The sequence below is a fragment of the Pholis gunnellus genome (assembly GCF_910591455.1).
Source record: "Pholis gunnellus genome assembly, chromosome: 12".
Taxonomy (NCBI): domain Eukaryota; kingdom Metazoa; phylum Chordata; class Actinopteri; order Perciformes; family Pholidae; genus Pholis; species Pholis gunnellus.
The window spans coordinates 6,792,856-6,816,907 of NC_136539.1; the positions used below are offsets into that span (position 1 = coordinate 6,792,856).

Sequence of the window (24,052 nt, forward strand, 5' to 3'; positions counted from 1 at the left end):
AGATATGTTCAAGGACATTCAACCATCTCAACCCCTCCACTCCTTTGTAAATGTCCCTCTCTTCTCTGGCCTGCTGCGTTTTCAGGACTGGTACGAACACGGTACGCCTGCTGTATTCTGGGTGTCAGGATTCTTCTTCACCCAGGCCTTCCTCACAGGCAGCCAGCAGAACTATGCCAGGAAACACACCATCCCTATTGACTTGCTCGGCTTCGACTTCGAGGTCCTGGATGAGATACAACACCTACGGCCTCCAGAGGATGGTAGGATACTAACGGGGTTAATGAGATAGGGCGAGGAAAGGGGTGTTTCTAGAGAGAAAGAAGGATGATACTAGAATAGCTTTAGGCAGGATAAAAAGGCCTCCATTCGACACACCATCTAACAGTTTAATGAAGGTATAAAGAAAAGACGGCAGAGAGATAGAGAGCACTGGAGGGGGGAAAAAAAAGATTAAAGAGGGTACGAGGGGATGAAAAGTGAGGTTTCAAAGCAGAAAGTGAAATAGGAAGAACATACGCAGAGGATGAAAGAGAAGAAACAAACAGATGGAAACTGACTGTATGTAAAATTAAAAAAAAGGCAGAGTGTAAAGTAAGTCAAAGCCTCCCTGCCTCTCCCTTATACATGCAGCCTTGCGTCAGCCCCTCGCTGTGCCTCCAGCTCTGCTGTGAGATTCTAAGTCCCATAAAGCCTCGCCCTCAATCAGACCCCAGCTGGGGCCCCATGGCACCGACACAGCCGACGCTGCCGAGCTACAAATCTGACAGTGTGTTTGTGCATTTGGGGCGTGTGCCACCGACAGGATGCCGACAGTCAGTTATCTCTAAATCGCACCACCTTTCCTCCACCTATAAGGAGAGCTCACACGCTTTAAGAAAAGACAGCGTTACAGCACAGGGGTCCGCTCAGCTCGCTTTACGGTGGCCGGAAGAGCCGACAGGCATCACAGTCCCAGGGTTCCTCCATAACTGGAGGTTATGAAAAGTTTTATCATCCTAGTAAAACTAACCACTCCTCTTGTGCCTCTGAATTGTCTCCGGTTGTGTGTGTGTGACACTCAGGTGTGTACATCAGAGGTCTGTTTCTGGATGGCGCCCGCTGGGACAGGACGACCAAACTTCTGGCTGAGTCCTACCCCAAAGTGCTGCATGACCCCATGCCTGTGGTGAGTGAGATACTGTACACAGACGGTATCTATCGATTGGGACACGGGGGCGGCCGTGGCTCAGGAGACGGGGCGGGGTTGTCCATTAATCTGGAAGATCAGCGTGTCGATATCTAAACACTTGCAGTTGGTCTCAAAACATGGCACTAAAGTTGCTCAATTCGTCCAAAACTGACACGGACAATTAAAACATTGGTCTGTGATTGGATGTTTCTTGCTGAAATGCACCAAGGGAGTATTTCACAAGGTAGCCACGCTGAAAAGCATCCGCTGCTTTAATCATTTACTTTCAATTATGGACCATAATTTTCCTGAAAGAACATCATGCTGTATAGAAGAACACTTGAAACTAGCGATTGAGACCATAAACTCATGTTTACAATGTTTACTGAGGGAATAGATTAAGTGAGAAGTGGAGTCATTTTCTCGTAGACTTCTATTGTACAACCAGAGGAGTCGCCCGATGGCCATGAGAAAGAATGCAAGTTTAAGACACTTTCGCATTGACTTCACTTTTCAGAGCCGGAGGTTTCCATCCTGTGAAAAACACTGCATGAGACAAGAGAAGACAGAGAAAAGTCTTGTTGCGTAACATATTCTGACATAACATTTGAGGGGGTTTATTGATTCTGCTCCTGTGAATCTCTCTGGGCGTCACAAGGGAGGAAAGATAATATCTGTTTACATATCAAATTATAAGAAATGGGGCCGATTCCATCATTATTTAGCTTGTAAACTCCTACGAGCCAACTGTTGTTGTTTTTTAATCAGAGACCAGCATTGTGAGTCTCCAAGGAGAACGTGATCAACAACCACCGCACTGTAGCTGCAGCTCTGCCCAGGAGGATGTTCACAGCGCCTCGTTCTCTGGATGCAATACTGAGCAGCAGCTTCAGCGCTTTCGTTCATACGTCGTGCCTGCAGGAAGCCCAGCTCCTCTGCTCATCCTTTTTATTAATTAGCAGAGCTTGATATGGTATATGAAAGCAGACTGACAGAGGGATGGAACAGAGCGCGAGGACTGATCAAGTCTTTCATTTGTTTCCTCTGTTCGCTCCTCTTCACAGTGTATTCAGTGATTAGGAATAATGCACAACACTGAGTTTCTTTTTTGTTGTTGAAATGTTCAGACGTTTCAGGGCAAGTTATTAACAGAATCAGTTTTCTGACAAGAGCTGAACTTAATCAAAAATGTGCTTATTGCATGTGTGTGTGTGTGTGGGGGGGGGGGGGGGGGGGGGGGGGGGATCACAACACAGGCTGGCTTTGAAATGCAAATCCTCACCGAAGCGCTGCTTATGGAACCAGATGGGTACTTTTCTGGCTGCGACTCAACAAACTGTTTTTGTTTTGTTTTTGCGGAGATGTTTTTTTTCCGAGCGGCCCAGTTTATCCCTTTTGCATAACCAAGACTTCTTAATAGCCCGAGGGGACTCTTCCTTGTGAATGCAATTGTTTTATGAGTTTCAGTCCCCGGAGTTTCACATTTGAAAGTTAATGTTTGTGTTTTCACGTCCTGACCTTTGAGCCAGAAGCACAATCTGATCTCTTTGCTTCTCTGACAACAACCATCACGAGAATGTTCAATTGTGTTCTGTGTCATGAGAGGTACGGAATGCCATTTGATAGTTTAATCATTCCGCTAGTCAGCTGTTTTGGATGGGAAACAGCCCCTGAAGGGCCGTGACTATTTGCTAAAGTAGCTACTGGAGGTAGAACTGACATGTGGAAGCCGGTTTGATCCCGTCTGCCTCACTGGTCCTCTCTCTCTCTCTCTCTCTCTCTCTCTCTCTCCTCTGTCAGATGTGGCTGAAGCCTCTCAAACGGCAGGATGTCTCCCAGAGGATGTGCTATGTGGTGCCCGTCTACAAGACCAGCGAGCGGCGCGGCACCCTGTCCACCACCGGCCACTCCACCAACTACGTCATCGCCATGACGCTCAACACCGACGTGGCCTCTGAACACTGGATCAGACGAGGGGTGGCGCTGCTCTGCCAGCTCAGCTCCTAGTTAGTCTCACGAGTGCGTCTCGAATGACATGCGACACCCAGTCTCTCTTTTTTACGCAGCACCTACGAATCGACATGAATAGGCAACAGAGAACCGTTTTAAGAGATCACTACTTGTATAGGAGAGAAATAAAGTCCTACGGTATTGATTGAAGGGAATGTTTTGAAAATGTTTTCCCAGCCACAAACGCCATTGATTGATTATTTTCGGTGAGCGTACAAGCCTACACTGTTGTGCATGTTAAGAGCTGACCGTGCTGTATTTTTGTCCTTGAAGTAAAACATTTGTAAAAACATACTGTACAGGATATGAGTGGATTTATTATGGTCTGTTTCTACCCATATTTTATTGTAGTTCAGATAAATTGTTTCCTTGAGGGACACATGCCTCTGCACTGGTTGAGGCAGTATGTGCTGGCCTGCTTTAGACTCATCCTGTGAGTTACTAAATCACTGTTTGTGACTCTGTCATGTATCATTCTTCATTTACAGATGTATTTACATTCATTTCTTTTAGGTTTTATGAATCATGTATTTTGAAAATACTTTTTTTTTTTTTTTTTTTTTGAGCCCCGGCAGAAGACTTCTGAACATTTTTACAATTGGTATTTCAAATACAAGTAACAGAGAGACTGCCCATTTCTGACTGTAACCTTTCCAAATATGAAATCGTTATTCTCTCTGGCAGAAGTCGGCCATTTTGAATTTCAGCCTCTTGCCTTCGGATTATTCACTGAGACTGTTTTGTATGTCAACGAGAATACCTTTAGGGGTACGATTCAAGTAAAACAGCGTTTGTTGCGATTTGTGTGAGAAATCAAGTTACATCATTACTGGACTTGCCCCCAAACATTACAGTAACCTGACAACCGACAACATTTCAATACCAATACCGATAATTGAGCTCGACTGCTGATGGCAGAAACACTCAGCTGCACCGTACACATTTATTTAGTTTCTAAACGTATGCGTTGTTCACTGAGCCTTTGTGTTTATGTGAGAACCAGCTTTGCTAAACCTGCTGATCTGGGAACAGCAGCTGAAGCAGGAGACGAGCGGCGAGAGGAAGAGGAAATGTTGTGCTCGCTGTAACATTATGCCAGAAACATCAGAGATCTTTTCAGAGTTTATTTTCCTTCCGTGATGAGGAGAACAGGCAAACAGCAAGAATGTCACACTTTGCATTTTATATCCAGATTACTAAACAAACATACAGACAAGAAAGCAAAAATGAGAAGAATCATCAACCTTCATTTCGAAGAAACTTTGGGGGCGTAGTGTCACCGGCCAATCGCACGCTTGACAGCAGTTTGGATTTTAATTACATAAGAAATACAGAAACAAAGAAAATCTGAAAAAGGAACCCCATCTCTCTTAAATAAAGTACAAAAAAAACACTAAAAATGAATATTGTAGGAAAATACCTGATAAATATCAAATAGTCACGTTTCAAATGATGAACTGTACTTGGGAGTCGGAGCAGAATGAAAGCACATTCAGATCCCGTCGAACATAAGATGAAATAATACAATTCCTGTTAAAAGACATAAAGTGATGCAGATAAGTTAGGTGTTCCCACAACTGCATCACCCAAAAAAAAAAGAAAAAGAAGAAATAAAGGCTCAGAACACCAGTCTCACTACGCCCCAAAGTATTCCTCGTGATCTTCATGTAAAAGTTGAACTGTGCAGTACAAAGAATGAAATCAAATGTACACTCAACACAACGTCCGTACCGTTTTCACTCATGCTTCATGCATGACTCAGACGGGTCAATAACGCCACTTCGATGGGACCGACGATGATTTACAGCCAGTTGAGACGTAAGATGATGGATGTCACACAGTGACAGGATAGATGAAGCCACACACATTATCTGTGTGCCTTAGCAGCTGAAGCTAGGCTAGCTAGCTGAAGGACAGCCAATGGAATGTAGGGGGGGGGGGGGGGTCAAGCGCCAGCCACTGAAAGTCCACACTCGGGGGCCAGTTTTGGCACGGTCAGCAGAATGTCGATAACGTACGCCCTCTTATCTCAGCACATTACAAATAATAATAATCTATGTCCTACGGTTTAGTACCTCAGGTTAAACGTCTCCTGTTCCCCATGTGATACAAGAGAACCGTCCTCCGTCTGATCCGTCTCAGATTTGTCAGGAAGTTCACTCAGTGACACTATGAGTACTTTCAAATCTATTTTTTAGCAGCAACAAAACATTGATTTTTTTTTTGCCGCTCGACTACTGAAGCTATAAAAGACCTCGAGTATTTACAGTTAATCATAAAAAAAAAGAGAATTTGTGTGACAACTCGACCTCCTACTGTAATGAAACGTCCACTGCAGGGCGGTCCGGTTGGAGTAAGCACCTTTCAGGAACTCAAAGAGGCCCCTAAAGAAGCCTAGTAAGCTACAATTCACAGTGTGAAGCTGCTGATTCTTACAAAAGGAAGCTACGACGTAAAGGCCTAACGGCTACAGATTGTCAAACCCTTTAAAAAAAACCCCAAAAAACGATCGGTCGGACATTTGTGACGTCTAGTTTGTCGGCAAAAACATGAAAGTCTTAAATGCTAATTTGTAAAGGCTTTGGCAGCTGTGTTAGCTATCACTATGAACTACAAGGGTTAAATAATTAGAATTAGACAATGAAATGTAACTCTGAAGTGATAAATTGCAGCAAAAAAAAAGAAAAGCCACTGAGCTTTAGATGATCTAAAAGTCAGGGGAACACTGCTCTGTTTTGACACTTAAAAGCCGTCGAAATGGTTCATTCCGGGTGTAGCCGGCTAAAGGGAGCGCTCCGCCGGTGCTGCTCCAGTGGCCAGGGCTTGGCACAGAGAGATGTTTCAGACATCAGGAGTCGATGATGGATGGAGCACAGATGCATGGATGGCGGGACACAGCACAGGATGGACACGAGATGAAGCGACAAACACGCTAACAACAGGTGATGATGATGGCGATGCATAGGCGGCGAGCTGCCACCACCTTCCCGTCTGCAGCTCTCTCTCTTTTTTTTTTTTCCTTACGATGGAGCCTAGAGCGGTTCGCAGCAGAGGAGGCGTTCTCTGGTTTTTCGTGTGCGGCCTCGCTCTCCTTTCCCCAGAATCGGAGTTGACGGAGGAGAGGTAATGGAGGGGCAGAGTGTAAACATCACTGGCAGAGTCATGAGATATGCATAAGCGTACCGCTGCATGTTTTTGGAATGGAGGCACTGGCCATGAACGAGACCCACACCGCATGCAAGACCGGGCCGCTTGTGTTGCGAACGAAGCATGTTTAAGGCCAAGGAGGACCAATATTGATACACCACACCCCCTCCCCCCCCCCCCCGATCTCCTCGACTAAAAGCCAAAATTGAAAACGATGCGGTCCTCGAAGATGGCGATGAGCAGCATGATGCCGAACCCGGTGAGCAGGCCCAGGTTCTGCAGGACAAAGTGTCCCAGCTGGCAGCGCTTGTGGTCCTCGCTGTCCCCGTGAAGCATCTCTGGCAGCTGTGAAAGAGACAAAGTGACCAGTTAGGATCAGAGACACCGACTTCCTGGAATTAGCATTGCAGATCAGTAGAGGAGGCAGTGGAAGGTAAGCGGATGTTGGGGTGAGGGGCGGGGGGGGGGCAAACTCACCATATCCACCAGAGCCACGTAAAGGAACATGCCGGCCGTGATGGCGAAGATCCAGCTGGTGACGTTGTGTGTGTACTGGCCCACGGCGGTGCCAATCACCATGCCCACGTAGGCCATGAGGGCGGACAGCAGATTGTAGAAGATGGCCTGCTTTACTGACATCCCGGCTTTCAGCAGCACTGCAAAGTCACCTGTCAGCCAGGAGACACACAGACACACACAGTCATTTAAACACCATTAAAGCAACTCCCATGCACCCGTCTCTTATCCTGACACTCGGGGACCCGGCCTCTGTTTCTTGAGTGATTCTGTTCGTTACACAGGTTGTTTATGAAAGGTTAAAAGCAACAGAAAGGTGACAGCCGTGTGTCCGATTCCTGTTTACGCTTCACAAAGTGACGCTGCACTTTGCAGGCGCACAGAGCCCCTCTGTGGAGAGCTTGGCGCTCGTCAGGCTGTGTTTTTTTCCCCCGGTCTATTCTGCTGCTGCCGCCTTTCGGTGACGAGGTGAGCGCGTTCGAAGCGAACTCTCTCCACGCATCCGCCTCCGCTATCTGTCTTCAAGCAGGTGGGAAAACAGACCAGGAGCCGCTCTCTCTCTCTAAGAAATATGTCCTTAACTCCTTTCTGATGCGCTTCTGATTACACATGCATGCCGTAGCCTCTCTACCCTCTTCAATCATTGCCGGGGCCAAATGCGGGAAGAGGCCCAAGTCTCAGCGGAAACGCCCTGGATTTGGAGAGAGAGAGATGAATACTGAGAAGGGGGTGGCCTACATTTCCTGCACTGTGTAACAAGCGGCCTCTTTTCCTGGCTAATTACCTCAATGAATATATTACCACTCTGCTCTCATCCATCAATCAAACCCAGAGAAAAAGGGTGGAGGTGGAGGGGAGAAATTAAAGAGAGACACGCCTAACTTCAATGGACTTCTTTTTTTTTTTTTTCTTCTTTTACGTTTCCTGCCTCCCTGGTTCCAAACCGTCCGACAGTCAGACACGCCTGCCGCCGCCTCATCTACCGCAATTAACACACCCATCACTGCCAATTAGCTTCACTCTGGGTGGTTAAAGAACCCTCATAATCATCATCTTTGCCATCCAGCTGCCTGGCGGGAGGGGGGGCGGCGGCGGCGGCGGCGGCTTTTGTGTTGAGGAGGAGCTGAGAGGTGCACTTGTCAAACTGCTGGGTTTGTCTGACGAGCCGGCCCTACGGGGGTGAAGAGCGGGTTTGCCGAATCAACATGAAATGTGAAAAAAAGAACACGGGGGCGAGAGAGAGAGACTGATCTCGCATATCTTCACGTGCCGCTTGAGACGGGCGCAGTCAACCATCTGGAAAACTCGAGTGCGACTGAGTCCAAACGGAGACAAATAAATAAATAAATAAATAAGCTTGTTGGACCAGAATCAAAGCTCCGAAGCCTCGCCAGTGACTGCAGATTTTCTTTTTGGCCGTTAAAGCAGCAAAAACGCGAAACATCACAGACTTTTAAAAGCAGGCGGTTTGCAGCGTTAGTTGAACCTAAATGCGTTTCATCCCTTTTCCTTACGTAGATGCTTTTAACCGCGGCAGACGTGAACACGGAGACAACAAGAGAGGAAGCTGCTGGTCAACACGAGGGGGAGCAGGCAGACATAACGTTCAGGCTTTTAACCGTCCATCAAGCGCACAAACGAGGCCGCACCAGGACCAGACACATCATGAGCGCTGCTGTGCTGCGCGTGGGCCCCATTGTCTGTCTTCTTCACCCCCGCTCTCTCGCTATAAACAAACAGGCGGAGGAGAAACTACAATGTTCACCGCCGCCGAGGCAAACTGAATCAAATGGGTCCTCGGAGGGAACGGATTCCAATGCAGCATGAACGCACCGGCAGCTGGAGCGCCTTTTGAGGCCGACTGTATTGAACAACGCGCGCCAGGCGCGGTACATCATCCTCCCTGACAGACATGTTGACAGGCCATTTTGCTGCTGTCAGAGAAAAAAAAAGCCATTAATCAGGCGGGAAAGAAGGACATTTTTCTGGAGTGAGGAGAAGAGTGATGGTTATTGACACCGCCGGGTTTCTTAACAAGTTCCGAGGGACCGGAGAGGGCGTGAGACAGCCTGGGATCACAGCTCCAGTCAGAAAAAAAAAACGAGCCGTTTTGGCAGCGATTTAGAAACTTATCATTACGCGAGCGAACTTGCGACGCCTCCACAAAGCGCCTTTGTTCTACGTGTTGGATAAATGAGGTGCGCCTGGTGTAAAACGAGAAAAAAAAAGACTTGTTTTGTTTGACACTTTTCTTTTGTCGCACTCCACTTACCAAGTTCGTGAGGTAATTCGTGGCAGAAAACAGCCACTGATGTGCTGATGCCTCCCGTCAGGTTTGCGCTGAATGCTGCGCCTGTAGAGAAATGTTGGGGAACAAAAACATTACTTTAAGGTTAACACGTAAACTCAAACACGGCAGTTATGGAAGGCCACTGAATGAGGCTGAAAGCTGATTGAAGAATTCCAGTAAGTGACATCTGTTAGCGGAGTAACGGGGATTCCTCACTTACTCATTTATAGAATAACCAACCAGAACCTCTTACCTATAGCCAGGCCGTCACTGAAGTTATGCATGCCATCGCCCATGATGACCATCCAGGCGATACTGGCTATGCCGGCATCCTTCATCTCCTGGTCGGAGTGGCAGTTCCCGCCGTGGGAGTGACCGTGGGAGTGACCGTGGCCGTGCGAGTGCCCGTGGTGCTTGGCCTTGCCCCCGTTCTCCTTGGTGGGCGACTGGTGGTCTTGTCGGGCGTTCTCCGGCGCCAGCGGCGTCTTGTTGGTGGGGGAGTCGGGCGTCCGCAGCTCAGAGATCTGCGTGTCGTTGTGGCCGTTGTCGCAGGAGACGGCGGTGTTGTCGGGGTCTGGAGGAGACGGGGGGGAGGGAGACGTTTACGGCGAAAAAAATAAATTAATAATGCGCTGGCGGAGGCTGTGAGCTGCCGTGAAGGCTTCTTACCTTCGTTGAGTGGCTTCAGGTGCAGCCACTCCGCATCCGAGCGCCGATTTAATTTGTGATCGGACAACTTCCGGCCGATCTTGCCCTCCTCGCTCGCCTTCTTCATGTCCTGTGAGCAGCATGAGAGACACAATTCTATATGCTCTGTCCACGGAAATGTAATGCATGTCATACATTAAGTGTTTGAAAACAGCACGGCTCAGGTCCGTCGTCTTACCCTGTGGTCTTTGTAGTGCTTAAACATGCCGATGCAGTGTTCGATGATGAAGAGGAGGTAGATGCCGGCCAGCGCCGTTAGGCCCTTCCACACTCCGTCAAAGTCCGCTATTAGATCAATCTCTTTATCCGTCCCCGGCTCGCTGTGGTCGTGCGGCTCCAGAGACTGTAGACGAGGAGAGGAACGGAGAGGGATATGGGGGGGGGGGGGTTAATAAAGTCTGTCCCACACTAACCGTACATAAAAAAAGTTCATGACATGATGGGTTCATCAGGAAGTCAATTAAATGTTTTTTTTAAAATACAACACAAGATGAAATGAAATGAACTCCGGTGAGTTTGAAGACAATGAAACAGAAACATAACTGAATTTATAAACCTGCCGTTGGACTTTTGACCCGTTTGATTTTCATACAATCCCTTTATATGGCCTCTGCAGTTGAATCACTTTACATGGTGGCCAGAACCGTCTTAAACTCATTTGATTTGTGTGAATAATACACCAAACAGCAAGTCAGCTATTCATGACATGGTGGTGCATGAAGCTGTGACGAGTGATGTGAGGCAGCCCTGACACGTCACCTCTGCTGGCCCGCTATTGGCTGATATAGTGCTTGGGTTGATGAATATAGTCTGTGTTTCAACAGAAGTCGGCAAAGAAGAATCTTTTTTATACAAAACCGACTTTACCGACAATTTCTCTGGAGTTTTATAAAGACCAACCCTGATTTTTGACATGCATACACACAAAATGATTGATGTCGTCCATCTCTGTGCGTGTGACCAGAGCAGCCTCCTGTAAAAGTACTCACGTGGGGCAGCAGATGAAGGAGGGCGTCGCCGCTGAGCGTGCCCACGGCCAGCGCCACCAGGAAGGTGAGCAGGAACTTGAAGCAGGACTGTTTGAGGATGGGCACGAGCACCACGCCCAGCAGAGACAGCAGGCTGATGATGGTGATGGACACAAACCCCCACAGCCACACCCACCCTGGACAAGGGGACGGACAAAAGACAAGTCACTCTCCATGGAACAGCCACGGCTCCACCTGCTCGCTGACGGTGTGGTTTCCCATCCGTTTCACATGTGAAGGAAGCGATCCTTCAGAGGTCCTTCCGACCCGAGCGTCCTTGTGATGACACACGATACCTAAAGCAAGGAAATTGGGCAGAGCTCGGCTCGCCTCATTTTTCATTCGAGGCCGCAGACGTGAAGCCGAGGAGGAATAAGTCAGAAAAGGTACACTATCATTTAAAACTGTCAGCCGAGGACACGTGTCAAAACAGCGCGCCAGAGACGGGAGTGATGCAAAACTTCGCAATTCTTTCGTCACAGAGGACGGAATGTTTAATGTCGTATGAAATTCAATGTCACGTCAAAGCGGGCGGCGTGTTTGCTAAAGCGGCCCCCTCACGGCTGACGTTCATTTATAGGAGCGCAGTGTGCGTGTAATGCACATCTTACAGACAATTGACTTCTGTGAGGCGTTTCAGGGGAAAGTCACAACAAAGTGTACATTTAGAAGTGAAAAGGTAACGCAAACATATGATCCTCACAGATTTAGCTGGTTTATTAATGATTAAAACTTAAATCGCTGGGTTTGTCAAGATCAAAGGGGTTTGACCATTAATTATGTCCCAATACATTTTGTCAACATATTACGCTCGGGGCGTCCCTGACTGAGAATTTACATAGTGGACTGTGATTGGTCAAGTCTTGTGTCAACTGATCGATGAATCTATAGAAAGACAACATTTTTGGCAGATATACTTGTTACCATCATTCTGCTGTTGTTACAGAATAAAGGACAGCCTGTTTGTTGCGTGTAGAGGTGTGTGTGTGTGTGTGTGTGTGGTGCGGTCAGCAGTAGGCCTACTGACTCAGAGTGGGCCTGCTTGCTTTACGTGGTTGAATTGAAATGGTAGAATTTTTGGTTCGAATTGCGTTGGCCCCTCATTGTATCATCGCAGGTCAAAGGTCAGGAAGTGAAGGGAAACGTGCCTCCCCTACTGATTTTAGAGACAAGTTCATAAATAAAAAAAATAACTAGCACGAGTGCTCTGATCAATATGTTTATTCTTTCATTTTTAAACAGCAGCCTTATGTTGCTGTTATTTATATACGATGAATGATCCCTTGTTTTATAACCACATTTTCCCATCACGGCGACGATTCGACTGTAATATTTGCTGGCGAATCAGGCTCCTGGTCGAATAGTTGACTATTCAGAGCCCCCCCTTTAAACTATTTAGCCCTGATATTCCTCTAAACAAAAAGAACCAAAGCTGCCATCTAGCCAGAGGGGGAAAATGACTCATAACAGCAGAACCACACTGGCAGACACACTTCCTCTCCTCATCTAAATCGGCCCCAGGTGGTGTCGCTTGTGAAGAGATGATCTGAAACATGTCTTACGCCTGACAGAGTGCTCTTTAGAGAGACTGAATCAAGCTGTTACTGTCCCATTACCCAGCTGTAGGATTAAAAAACATTGCAGCCGTCTCCTCACTCCAAACAGGGGGCCGGAGTTCCTCCAGGGGAAATGTTTTAACTGAAGAGGAAGGCCCCGATGCTGAAGTGCTGATTGCAGCCACTTTGTCATTAGCTTTTGGGAAGCTTGCTGCTCAAACCCTGACCGTCATCGCAGGTTTACACGTGTCCTCTGAAGCCATGACTGAACAAACTGGTGGCATTTGGTGTCTTGATGATGGAGTTCATCGCTATTATTGGATTTTGGAGGGATACTGTCCCTTTAAGGGCCAATACAGACCCCTTGACTATGCAGCAGAGCACCATACTCATTCAGGACTCGTTGAGCTCTTTTAATTTAACCATAAGGTATATTTTAAATTTGTTATATTACCAACAGCTTTCTGAAACTCTCTTTATTTTTGTACTCGGGGAACAGGGACTCATTAACCTGACTCGCCAGATGGTTTGCTACACAGAACCATCGGAGAAGCCGTTATTAGAAACTGTTTGGAAAAGGGCAGGCACTTAAAATAAATGTATGAACAATCTGTCAATCAAACTCTTGCCAAAGCCAGTTGGGTGAGGAGCGAAAACATCTTTTCCATTGGAAAAACAGCTTCAGTGTTGTTTGGTCTTCTTCCAATAAAGAAATACTCTCCAGTTCTCATATAACTGATGCTATTGCAGCATCCACGCCAACGTCTTCAGGAGCCGCCGCTCTGTCAGCGACCTGTCAATCACACGGTAGCCCCGCCCTAAAGCATACCCTGCTTTATGGTCCATGTTACTCTAAATGGACCATAATTAGCTAAATAAACATCATTCTGTATTGAAGAAGACTTGAAACTAGAGATTGAGACCATAAGGAGTCGCCCCCTGCTGGCCATTAGAAAGAATGCAAGTTTAAGTCACTTTCGCATCGGCTTCACTTTTTAGACCCGCAGGTTGCTGCCTGGGAGGAACCAGTGAGGACCTCTGCACCAGCATGTACATGTAACGCAGTGTTGTTGGCACAAACAAGAACTTAGAATACAGAGAAAATATCAAGAAAATAGATATCAATGCTAGGTTTGTATGTTTGTATATTATATTTGCAGTGTTGTCTGACATTTATCTAAGTTGGGTGATATTTCTTTGTATTTTTAAATAGCATTTGTGGTCTTTACTTTCTCCTTTTCAAATACATGCTGTTTTGAGCATTTATTTTGGGCACTACTGCTATATTACTGTTTTGCATTCAGGATGTTTTCTGTTTTCTCTGTTGCGTTATTTACATCTAATAAAGACAACCCTCTGACGGGCATTACTGAGTCAAATGTGGATCCAGAATCTGTGTCCCCGTGTTAAAAGTCTCTCTAGTCAGAGAGACAGTTAATGTAACGGTTACATATTTCAGACCACATATTGATATCAATAATGTGCCATCTGCTGCAGCTGCAGCATGAAGCACCAGTTTATCCGCGGTACATTAGGAAGGACGACCTGGGACAGGCTGAATCCATTTCCTCATCACAGATGAGAACGTCTTTAATGACCCTCACTTTCTCGTTCTTTTGTCGCCGCCGTTTTCAATGTGCTTTACAAAAGTAAAAGGCGCTGCGGGTTGACCGCTTTCTTATTTGTCGAATCGAGCGGAACGACGCGGGACCCTGAGAGGCAACTGTACATCAGCCGGACCCCCGCAGGTCCTTCACGCTCAGCTCATCTACTTCTCTCTCTCATTAACCCTCACGCAGTCCTGGTTTGGCGTGTGGAGGTAAGCGAGTGGGGTTGCGGAGGGGCGACGGACGCCGTGATGAGGGAATCGAAGAGAGGAGAAGAAGACCCACTGGTCTGTGTCTTCTCTCCAATTACGCATCTCCTGTGAGCCGTGGCTCAGACAAATGGCCCAGGGTGTCGCTAAGGCACTCCTAATTGGCACAGCACAAGAAAAACAAAAAAGAAGAGAGAGAGGGGCGTGGGGACCGGAGAGAAACCCGGCTGCAAATTTTCCAGAGGTCCCCCGTGGATGTCGGCGGGAGGTAAACGAGAGGTAGCTTCGCGGCGTGTGGCGATGCCTACGGTTGACTCATGGTGCACAATCGCTGACAATCTAGCGGCTCTAGTTTTCCCGCTAATGAGGAGCCGTTCCTGCCCCTTTGACTCGCTCGTGCTGCGCTGCTCGTCGTCATTAATATTTTTACGACCGTTTTCAGTGGCGACACACTGCTGACTGAGGCCCATGTGATACAGGTGTGTCCGGAGGGGCGTGTGTGTTTAATAATTAAAGATTTAAGAGGGCGGACGGTTTGGGATTTCCTCCAATCTCACGGTTGAACTTCAGTACCTGCTGCTTTGACAGTTTAATTCTGTCCTAAAGTGTTCACAAAAGCTGTTACACACACACACACACACACACACACACACACACACACACACACACACACACACACACACACACACACACACACACACACACACACACACTTATGTATATTTTTCTTTCCTGGTCATAAAACTGTCCCTTTCTACCTCTAATTAAAAATAAATCAGATGCAGAATATCTTATGTGCCACATGTGATCTTCTCCTAGAGATTTACACGCCGGACGTGCGGTAAGAAAAAGCGGCCTTTTCCTGTTGTTTTTTGTGTGGCCCTGGTTTGATTTACAGCCCGCTTTTATGGCTCTATGACCTTTATTTCACAACCTGTAACTCATTAACTTTAAAAAACACTGCGATTTTATATTTTACATTCTCATAAACTGCCAAACACTGCGAGGTCCCGGAGCAGGTTTCTTACGCTGACCTTCATTCTTTATAGCTGGTCTCTCCGTCTCGTTCCGAGGTTTCTGTTTTAAACATCATTAATTCAGGGATTTGGAACACAAACCGAAAGGAAAGATCGCTGCGACAAAGATGTCCCCTTTTTCAACAGAAGTGAGAAAGAAAAGAAAAAGTCCCTTTTGTAGTTTCATACACATGACGGGGCCACTCGTTCGCTGCATTTATCCAATAAGAAAGGCCGCACGTTGTCAGAGTTAAGTGCAGCAGTTAGGTGAGTCAATGCTCCTGATTGAGAGTGTCGATCCCATAATGTGGGCTGCTCTATTAAGAGCCTGAGGTTATGGCAAATTGGCCGCCTATTCATTCGAACATTAACTTCCTCCCAGTGAATATGGCCCAAAAACACACGGTGACATGCCTCGCAGACCTTTCCACAGCTTTGGAAATACGCTCACTGCCTACAGACTCCCGCTGAGGGCCATTAGCTGTGCGTTATGCTCACTGGGACTCGTGATTGACCGAAAGAATCAATCAATTCATAATTATGCTAAATACTTCCTGCCTCCGCAATCACATCTAAATATACCTTTTCTCCACTCGTTATATGGTTGATAGAGTAACAATCGCTACATCACGGTGCTGGCTGTCCCCCCCCCCCCGCCCGCCATTCACATTTTCATCTGGACAACATAGAAATGTGGCTGTTCCACACACCGGGTACCAGCTTGAGTGCCAGCCAAAGAGCTGAGTGGGTGAGTTCTCCCTCTGCATCTATGAACGTGCCCATGAGTGAATCATTTAGTCACAGACTGCTCCTGTAGAGTGGCTACATTTAGCCGTTTCGCTATAGAGAAAAATAGTATAAACAAACAAGTACTGAGATAAGTCCGTGGTAGTGTGTGGTTTCATACTCTTATTGAGGTCAAAGAGCGCGGGTTAACAACAAAGAAAGAAAAAAGAAAACAACCTCTTTTATTATGAGTGTGTGACTGTACAGCTCGAGAGCTGATCCGACAGCGAGCTGTCTTCATCTGTAAGTAAAAGCCAAATAAGCGTCGGTGTTGCAGAACTACAAGAAGTTTGAGATTAGCAGCGGACTCAAATGACTTAAATAAGCTCGCCCTGACTTTCAATATACTGTCTGTTTGTACTTTAAACTAATATCTGTGTGCATGGTACGCTCTGGTGAGTGTTCACTGCTGCTCTGGACGGCAGAAAATTGAGAGACGTGCTACTGAAAATGAGAAGAAGAAGAAGAAAAAGAGCGGGGATACTCGTGGGATTAGGGTTACAATACCCAGTACACTTCAGTTATTATCACTATAAAATACGGCTTGATTATTTCAATAAACGCTCTATTATGCAGGTCTGCCACTCCTCCCCAGGAGAGTAGTTCCAGGTTATAGATGCTGATAGCATCCCATTATAAAGCCAGTGATTTATAGTGTCGTCTGTCCTGTGGTTTCCTGCTCATGAAGATCTGGCCGATGGCAACAGATAAGACAGAAAACTTACAGTTGACATTTTTATCGCTTCCATAGACCAAATTCTTGCCGCTATACAAGTTACTCTATAGGGATGAGAGGAAATATTGATACGCGTGAGTAATGTGATGAAAGGTTTAGTGACACTGTGGATCGACTTTGAATGAAATCGCTTACATGCAAAGACAAAGATGCTTCAGATTGCAAAACAAAAGCCATATATGTATATATATATATATATATATGAGTTTTCTTAAAGCTATATTAAAAATAATCGCAATATATCGTATCGCAACCCCTGTATAATGATACAAAACCCTTACTTTAATAGAATATAATTCTGTTCAGTGTTTCAATGATATCTCACCTTCTCAGGGTTCCATTTCATTCTTCCTGCTTTTTTTTTTGTTTAGGTAAAGTCACTGTCTGAGGTACTCAGTCATGATGACATCACTGTGTTATTGGCTTCTGACAATGGAACAATGCTCTGCAGTAAACAAACATGCCGGGTGGATTGTGTTCCAAATGTGATTACGTACTGATGGGTTTAAAGGAACCGTTACTTGATCCATTGTGCAAACACAGTTCATTGTGACTCTGTTTGGCCACAATATCGGTGAGGAGATCACACCATTATCCAAGGCTGGACACTGGCGATATCTAATCACTAGCTTTGTGTTGCTTTGCTCTGTGGAGAGCTATTGATCTTTAAAAGCCACGTGAAGTGTACAAAAAAGCTGAAAGGATGTTCAGCAGTGCTTTTCCAACTTATGGCAGCCCAGATTTTTTTAAATTTTTACTACAGTCAAAAGAGTGTGAAAAAAAAACTGGGCACAAACATGACAGGAAAAATGTTTTGCTGAAGAAGAGTGGACTGAGGCTGGCGTGCGATTTATTATATGCAGAACAACGGTTAGGTCAAGAGCTGCAACCGCAAAACCCCAACAGGAATAATGAGGTAAAAACCTTCACATTGTCCTTCACATTCTCACTGAAAAACACGTCTTGCCCGTAAAACAGAGGAATGAGAATATCCACCACAACAACAACAACCTGACAGAGAAAGAGTGCAGTCTGCTGGTCGGAGCCTTATTTGGGTCGGAGTAAAACCCTGAGTGAGGTCTCAAGTGCTTTAGACGGGGCTCTTAGAAGTCTTTTCAGTCAAAGTGGACTGGATCGATACGAAACTTGGCTCTTACCGGAACTGACGGGCTCCAAAGCTTCCTGCTGCACATCCATCTGGTGGTAATGGCGGATGCAGACACGGCTATCTATCTGGTAGAGCAGGGCGGGACACAGGTAGGTGAACTGGCTGGGGGAGATGAGCGAGTCGGGATTCAGGCCGTAGTAAGCGAGGAGCTGAGTCAGGTTCAAACACTGGAAGGAGACGGTACAGCGTTAACAGTAGAAACCACTGGCCATGTAACAAGTGAAATATTGACAACAACCTCCACACAAAATGTATCCTTTGCATATCAAATACTCACCTCTGTGGCTGTAAAAGCAACGTGACGTAATGACTGTTTAGAACATTCTGAACTATGGACACTGAGGCGAAAAAGTTTCTGTGATTTCTATTCAACACATATCTTAACATAACTGTGCCATTTCTATGAATGAAACGCAGGTCGAAGCCAGTGGGCTCAAACAAGTCCTACCTCCTCGTGCTGATGAGACAATCCTTCTAGGAGGCCAGTCAAGACGGGGACTGGCAGAGTGGGGGGGGTGGCGGGCCCTCCCGGTGCTTCTCTCTTATCTTTATGAGAACGGCCGTGAGCGTGATCGTGGCCGCGTTCGGACTGGCGGTCGCGGTCGTCGGACTGTGCTGCGAGAGGAGACGCGGTTCTGTTTCGCCCTCGCTGTCCTCGGACCCTGGCCGGCGTTCTCGGCTTCTTGGGACGACTTTCTGTGGTGGCGGGAGAGGACTGTGGCACTTGGGACGGCTCCAACTGGGGAGAGGGAGGAACGTCCGTTACTGTCTGCACTTCGGGGACGTGATTGTGGTCGTGGCCACCGTGGCCACGGCCGTGACCGTGACCGCTGTGATCGTGTTTGCTGTGGTTGTGAGCGCTGTGGTCATGGTCCTTGTGGTCATGAGCACTGTGATCGTGAGCGCTGTGGTTGTGAGCGCCGTGGTCGTGCTCCTTGTGGTCGTGGTTGCTGTGGTTGTGAGCGCCGTGGTCGTGGTTGCTGCGAGGTTGAGAAGCCAGGTCCTTTTGGTCGGAGGTCACCTGTACCTGCTCGTGTTTGTGCTCTTTGTCATGTGCGTGATCGTGGTCATGATCGCGTGTGTCCTGCACATGTCCATCAGAATGTTTATGGTCACCGTCCTCTGCCTTGGCGTGATCGTGATTGTGTTCCGCGTCATGTTTATGCTCATGCCCCGTCGGCGCGCCAGCAGCTGGACTGGCAGCCGTGGTGTGCTGGGAGCAGCTTGTGGGAGCTTGTTCTGTGTGTGGATGGTGGGAGCCGGGCTTGTGGTGCGGATGGCCGTGCCCGTGACCCTGGCCGTGCTCTTCATCGGTGGACGAGTGCGAGTGAAGCCCCTCCTGCATATCCACCAGGTCGAGGTGAGCCACGTGGTCGTGGCCCAGCTCCTCGTGATCCACATCTACCACCTTCACTTCACCCAGACCCAAGCTGAACAGCATGCTCTGAAATTCCTGGAAATCCAGCCGGTCTTTCTGGCCGTAGCGCCTGAACAGCTGCTGGATGTAGAAGTGCTGCTCCTCCTCTAGAGTCTGCCCTTGAGGACCTTTGGAGTCAGGGGACGAAGTGGCTCCTCTCACGTACGGGGCCTCGGAAATCTGCAGGTCGCTGTGGGTGTGGTCGGCATGGGGATGTCCGCCGTGCTGGTGGCTGTGCCCGTCCCCATGGCAGCGGTTGCACTGATGGAAGAGGAAGGCGAGCACGCACAGGAAACAAAACTTGGTGTGCACGTGGACTCGCATGGTCCCCTTACTTCTGGTCCCCTGCCAAAACAGGAAAGTAACAGAAGCGGAATTTGGATCACTATTCTTTTAAAAATAATCATAAAAACAGCTTAAGAAATGAAGTAAACATCATTCATTGTATTAGTGGAGAGTTTCCTGCCCAGTGCTCCACTAAATTAGAATTTCAAAACTATTTCATAAATTAAATCACAACGTTTTTATAGCTCTTTAGCATATGAGTTGTATTGAGCTGCATCTTGCTCCACACGTCCTCGCTGAATGTTACAGTATATTCTTACATGTTCACTATTCAAATGAGTCAAAGTAAACTTTGGGTAAAATGATCATGGGTGAAAGACTTTATGTGGACTTGTCTTTTGTTCAGAATAATCATGACGACGCCAGTAAATCGAATCAATATCGGCCCTAAAGAAGCCCCAGAAGAGCTTCCCTCGCGCAGCGCACCAGGGTCTGTGGAATCATAAATTACACACAGAAAAAGATTTAAGATAATAAGCCTGCTCACCACACATAAATATAAGAGATCCAGTTACTGAATCAGGGAGCCTTCCGGAGCAGACCGTCTACTAGGAATTGTGTAACAAATAGCGTAGCGTGCCCCCCGACTCTAAAACAGGCCTGAGGCAGCAATATCATCCCAGTCAACTGATCCTCATAAGGTCTCTGGTGAAGCTCGTGGGTGGTTGATGCAAGAGGAGCACAAAGAGGTCAGACGAGGAACACTGTCGGACAAGATGGTAAAATGGCGCACAGCAGAGACCAGACAAACACACCAACACACAAACACACAAACACAGAGGTCCTTTGACAGCCAGCTTGTTAGCAATGTGTGCACACTGGATTTGCATGCACGTCTTGAGGGAATAGACTTGTGTGTGTGTGTTGTGCAAACAACATGTACTGGGCTAAATGTTAAGAAACAAATGAGAGATGCTCCGCACAGTTGTCAAGGGCTGGCAACGACAGATTGCACACCGTGGGCAACAACAACAACAACAACAAAAAGAGCCAAGTTTCTTCCAAAACAAAAAAACTAAGAAGAGGATACAGATGACTTAAAAAACATTGCACTTCACTTTACAAACCGAACCCATTGGTGACAGACTTACAATCAGCTGTTGTTGTTTTTGGTAAAAAAGTAACAATCCGACATTTGAATCCTCAACAATACAGCATTTGTATTCATCCCACTAAAGTAATTTACAGAGAATACCATTCAAAAAGATTCCGCTCGGCTAAAACAAAGCCCGTGCTCATTCTGGAGAGCCTTGATCAAGGTGTAGACGACATCGACGTCTTATCAGCCTGTTATGGACTTCCTTCTCTCCATATAACAAGATCAAGAACATGTGTAAAAGCCGTCTTTGTTCCCAGCATTTTGAAAGTGTGTAGGTGCTTAATATAATGTCATATTATGGGTAGTATTTTTTTTATTGTTATTGTTGTAATGTTTGATTATAGCCGTCACTGACATTTCTGCACAAACTACATGATAAAAAAAAAAAAAAATTCAAAAGGCCGTGAACGAATCAAACATCTCAAAAGCCACGGCTACTAAAAAAAAGGTCCAATCTAATTTCTAAGTTACGTTCAGAAACGGGAAGCGAGGCTACTTACCACGGCGTGCCCTCGAATGGGCTGATGTGTGAAATTAAAGTTTAGCCACGGAGTGAATGATGCCGCTCTGACTCAAGGCTGCAGACAGCTAAGTGTGACTACGAGCCTACTTCACGGCTGTCTACAAGACAGTGTTTATAAACATGAGGCAGCAGTGACCTATGAACCTTACGGCCGATGGAGGAGGAGGAGGAAGGGGGGGGGCAAAACCAGGACCTACTTCTAAGAGCACACCCTCTTAAGCAGGCAACAGAGCCTGCTGTGTTTCCCTGATTGGAGTCTTTGTTGTGCTTGTTGTTCGGAGGAAACAAGATCATGTCTATTTAGTATGAGAGTTCAGTCGTGTGCTGCACAACCCACAAGCTATTGAGTAAGCGTGACTAATTTATTTTGCAGTGAAAGTGGAAACTGCCCCCCCCCCCCCCCCTCTAAATTGATATTGAATCACCTTCTTTACTGTAAACATTTACAACTTTCTATTCTAATAAATGACTAAATATACCTAGTGAGCAGCACCACAATACGCACTACTTGTTTGTTTCTGTTAAAGGGATCTTAAGGAAACGGCATATGACCGAAACTGATTGGCTGAGCCGTCGGTGATGTAATCACCGTTCCTTTCAGCACAACAAGACACCTAAATAATCCCATCACTGCGCTGCGATAACACGGTAACTCACCGTAATACGTCTCCTCCTGCTTGGGCCCCCCCAGTCCTGACGCTACTGTATGAGGGGGGGGTGGGGGGCGGGGGGGGGGTTCCAACTCGTCTTAAAACGTGCACTCTGGAAAAACATCAAAGAGGACAGACAGGTGAAAATTGGGAATCACACGGACACAATTGTTAGTGCAATTTTTACACGACAAAAGGTAATCTGACGCAGTGCTCATTGTGCCACAAGAGGCGAGTAATGTGACGACCCCTTTCTTACCGGATGACATTTGTAACATTTCTCCTCACAGGGGAATCATGGCAACTGTTCTATATGTATCAGAGCCTCTACGCTGTGTCTACGCTTGATACTTAAAGTTGTGGGACCAGCCTCAGGTGCCTTCAAGGGCTTTTCCTGAACAATCAGTTTAAAAGAGAGAGACTCGACGTGCGAAACACAACCAGGACTGAGAATGATTATCAGCGGTTTGTTTAGCAGCATTATAGGAAAAACACTTGTATTAAAGGCAGGTTTACAGACATTTTGAGATTGTTTGCCTTTGTAGTGTTTCAGTCATTTCCTGCGGCACCCTATCCATCCATCTGCACGATCTCACCGAGGGTTCACCATATAAAGGGTATGCATAGTCACGGTTTATGTGATGACACCTCCCTTACGTTATGCCCGGGTGGCAAAGGTAAGTCAATGCTGAAGTGCCGCACACTTGCATTCTGTCTAATGGCCTGCAGGGGGCGTCTCTTCTGATTGTATAGAAGTCTATGAGAAAATGACCCTGCGTCTCACTTGCTTTATTACCTCAGTTAACATTGTGAACATGGGTTTATGGTCTCAATCGCTAGTTTCAAGTCTTCTTCAATACAGCATGATGTTCATTTAGTAAAGTATGGTCCATTTAGAGTCAAATAGACCATAGATTGACGGGTTGCTACTACAGCGTTCGGTCTGAGAGTTGTCATTGTTTTCGTCTTATAACTTTAAAAGTGCGTTTTCTTTAGGTGGTTCCAACAAAAAGTGACGACAGCCAAAAACCAAGATGGCGACGACCAGAATGCTAAACTCGAGGCTTCAAACTGTAGTCCACAATGGGTGACGTCACGGTGACTACGTCCTGTAAATTTCCCCACTGCGGGACTAATAAAGGATTATCTTATCTTATCTACAGTCTATGGTGATGCCCCACCATAACAAAGTCACTAAAGCTGCGATACTGACAGAAAAACATACAAATATCATGGCCATGAAAGTTCACAAGATAGTTCAATTGTCATTTTTGTGTTGATTTGAGCAACAGTATGGCTCAGTATAATGGAACTCTGGTAGCCCCACCAGGGAAGCCAAAGTAGACATTTTTCATCAGACACATTTTGACGTATGTCACAGTAGAAAAAGATACAGCAGAAAGTTGATAACGGCTGAACTCTATGTAGCTGCTTCAGTTTCAGGTTCCTGGTATCGCACATGCTGGCTCACAGAAGAACAGACGCCTCGCTAACGTTAACACCTGTGCTTTTCCCACTATGACAAGTCAACATGTCTGCTGCTAAGAAAGGCCCATTAGAGACTACAAAGTTTTAAAACTTACTCAACTATGTCAGGGAGACTTGTGAGGTCGGCACACTGGGAATTACAGGACGGGGAGGAGTAAAAAAAACCTGTTAGTATGTGGGCGAACAGGTGCTGTCAATATCCAATTAATGTAACTAATGACTTCTATGAATGATACATAAAGCAGTGTATACTTTTTTAATAAGAAATCATCTTGAACAAAAATACTATTCTCTGATCTGAATGTCTGCCGTTCAATTTTGCAGGCTCCAACAACCACAGGCATGAACGTGTTGCGGCAAAACAATATGCCAAATAAGGAAGCTGAACAGCTGCAAAAACCCGACTGCATAAAACGTATAAAAATTATTTATGTAGTTTCGTGCCGCAAAAGTAATTCCCCATGTCTTCTCCAGGTTCTTGAAAACGACAGGAGCCCTGTTTTTCTCCCAGGAAAAAAACCCGGCTTTGGCCCCTAAGCTGTTTCATATGATTCACTCGCGACCATACACATCCTTCCCTTC

At 46.5% G+C, this 24,052-nt stretch overlaps 2 protein-coding genes across 3 annotated transcripts in view; one reads left to right on the forward strand and one right to left on the reverse strand.

Annotated features, from left to right (window-relative positions):
- Positions 1-3,356, forward strand: part of dnah7 (dynein, axonemal, heavy chain 7) — a gene marked incomplete at its 5' end in the record, with an annotated part of 68,040 nt that extends 64,684 nt beyond the window's left edge. Inside the window, 3 exons of the mRNA XM_079170230.1 lie at positions 86-263; positions 1,065-1,168; positions 2,972-3,356. Coding sequence (XP_079026356.1) covers positions 86-263; positions 1,065-1,168; positions 2,972-3,178 — 489 coding nt within the window. The 3' untranslated portion in view covers positions 3,179-3,356. The remainder of the gene's footprint in view (positions 1-85; positions 264-1,064; positions 1,169-2,971) is intronic.
- A 3,164-nt stretch (positions 3,357-6,520) lies between these two features.
- Positions 6,521-24,052, reverse strand: part of slc39a10 (solute carrier family 39 member 10) — a gene marked incomplete at its 3' end in the record, with an annotated part of 23,244 nt that continues 5,712 nt past the window's right edge. The window contains exons 1-10 of one of the 2 annotated variants that reach the window (XM_079169988.1): positions 21,990-22,048; positions 18,397-19,710; positions 17,938-18,115; positions 10,832-11,007; positions 10,021-10,185; positions 9,804-9,912; positions 9,388-9,708; positions 9,117-9,197; positions 6,806-6,996; positions 6,521-6,673 (exon numbers count right to left, since the gene is read on the reverse strand). In XM_079169988.1, coding sequence (XP_079026114.1) covers positions 6,521-6,673; positions 6,806-6,996; positions 9,117-9,197; positions 9,388-9,708; positions 9,804-9,912; positions 10,021-10,185; positions 10,832-11,007; positions 17,938-18,115; positions 18,397-19,689 — 2,667 coding nt within the window. In that variant the 5' untranslated portion in view covers positions 19,690-19,710; positions 21,990-22,048. Of the gene's footprint in view, positions 6,674-6,805; positions 6,997-9,116; positions 9,198-9,387; positions 9,709-9,803; positions 9,913-10,020; positions 10,186-10,831; positions 11,008-17,937; positions 18,116-18,396; positions 19,711-21,989; positions 22,049-24,052 lie in introns of those variants that run through there. The other variant, XM_079169989.1, reaches the window with a different exon arrangement.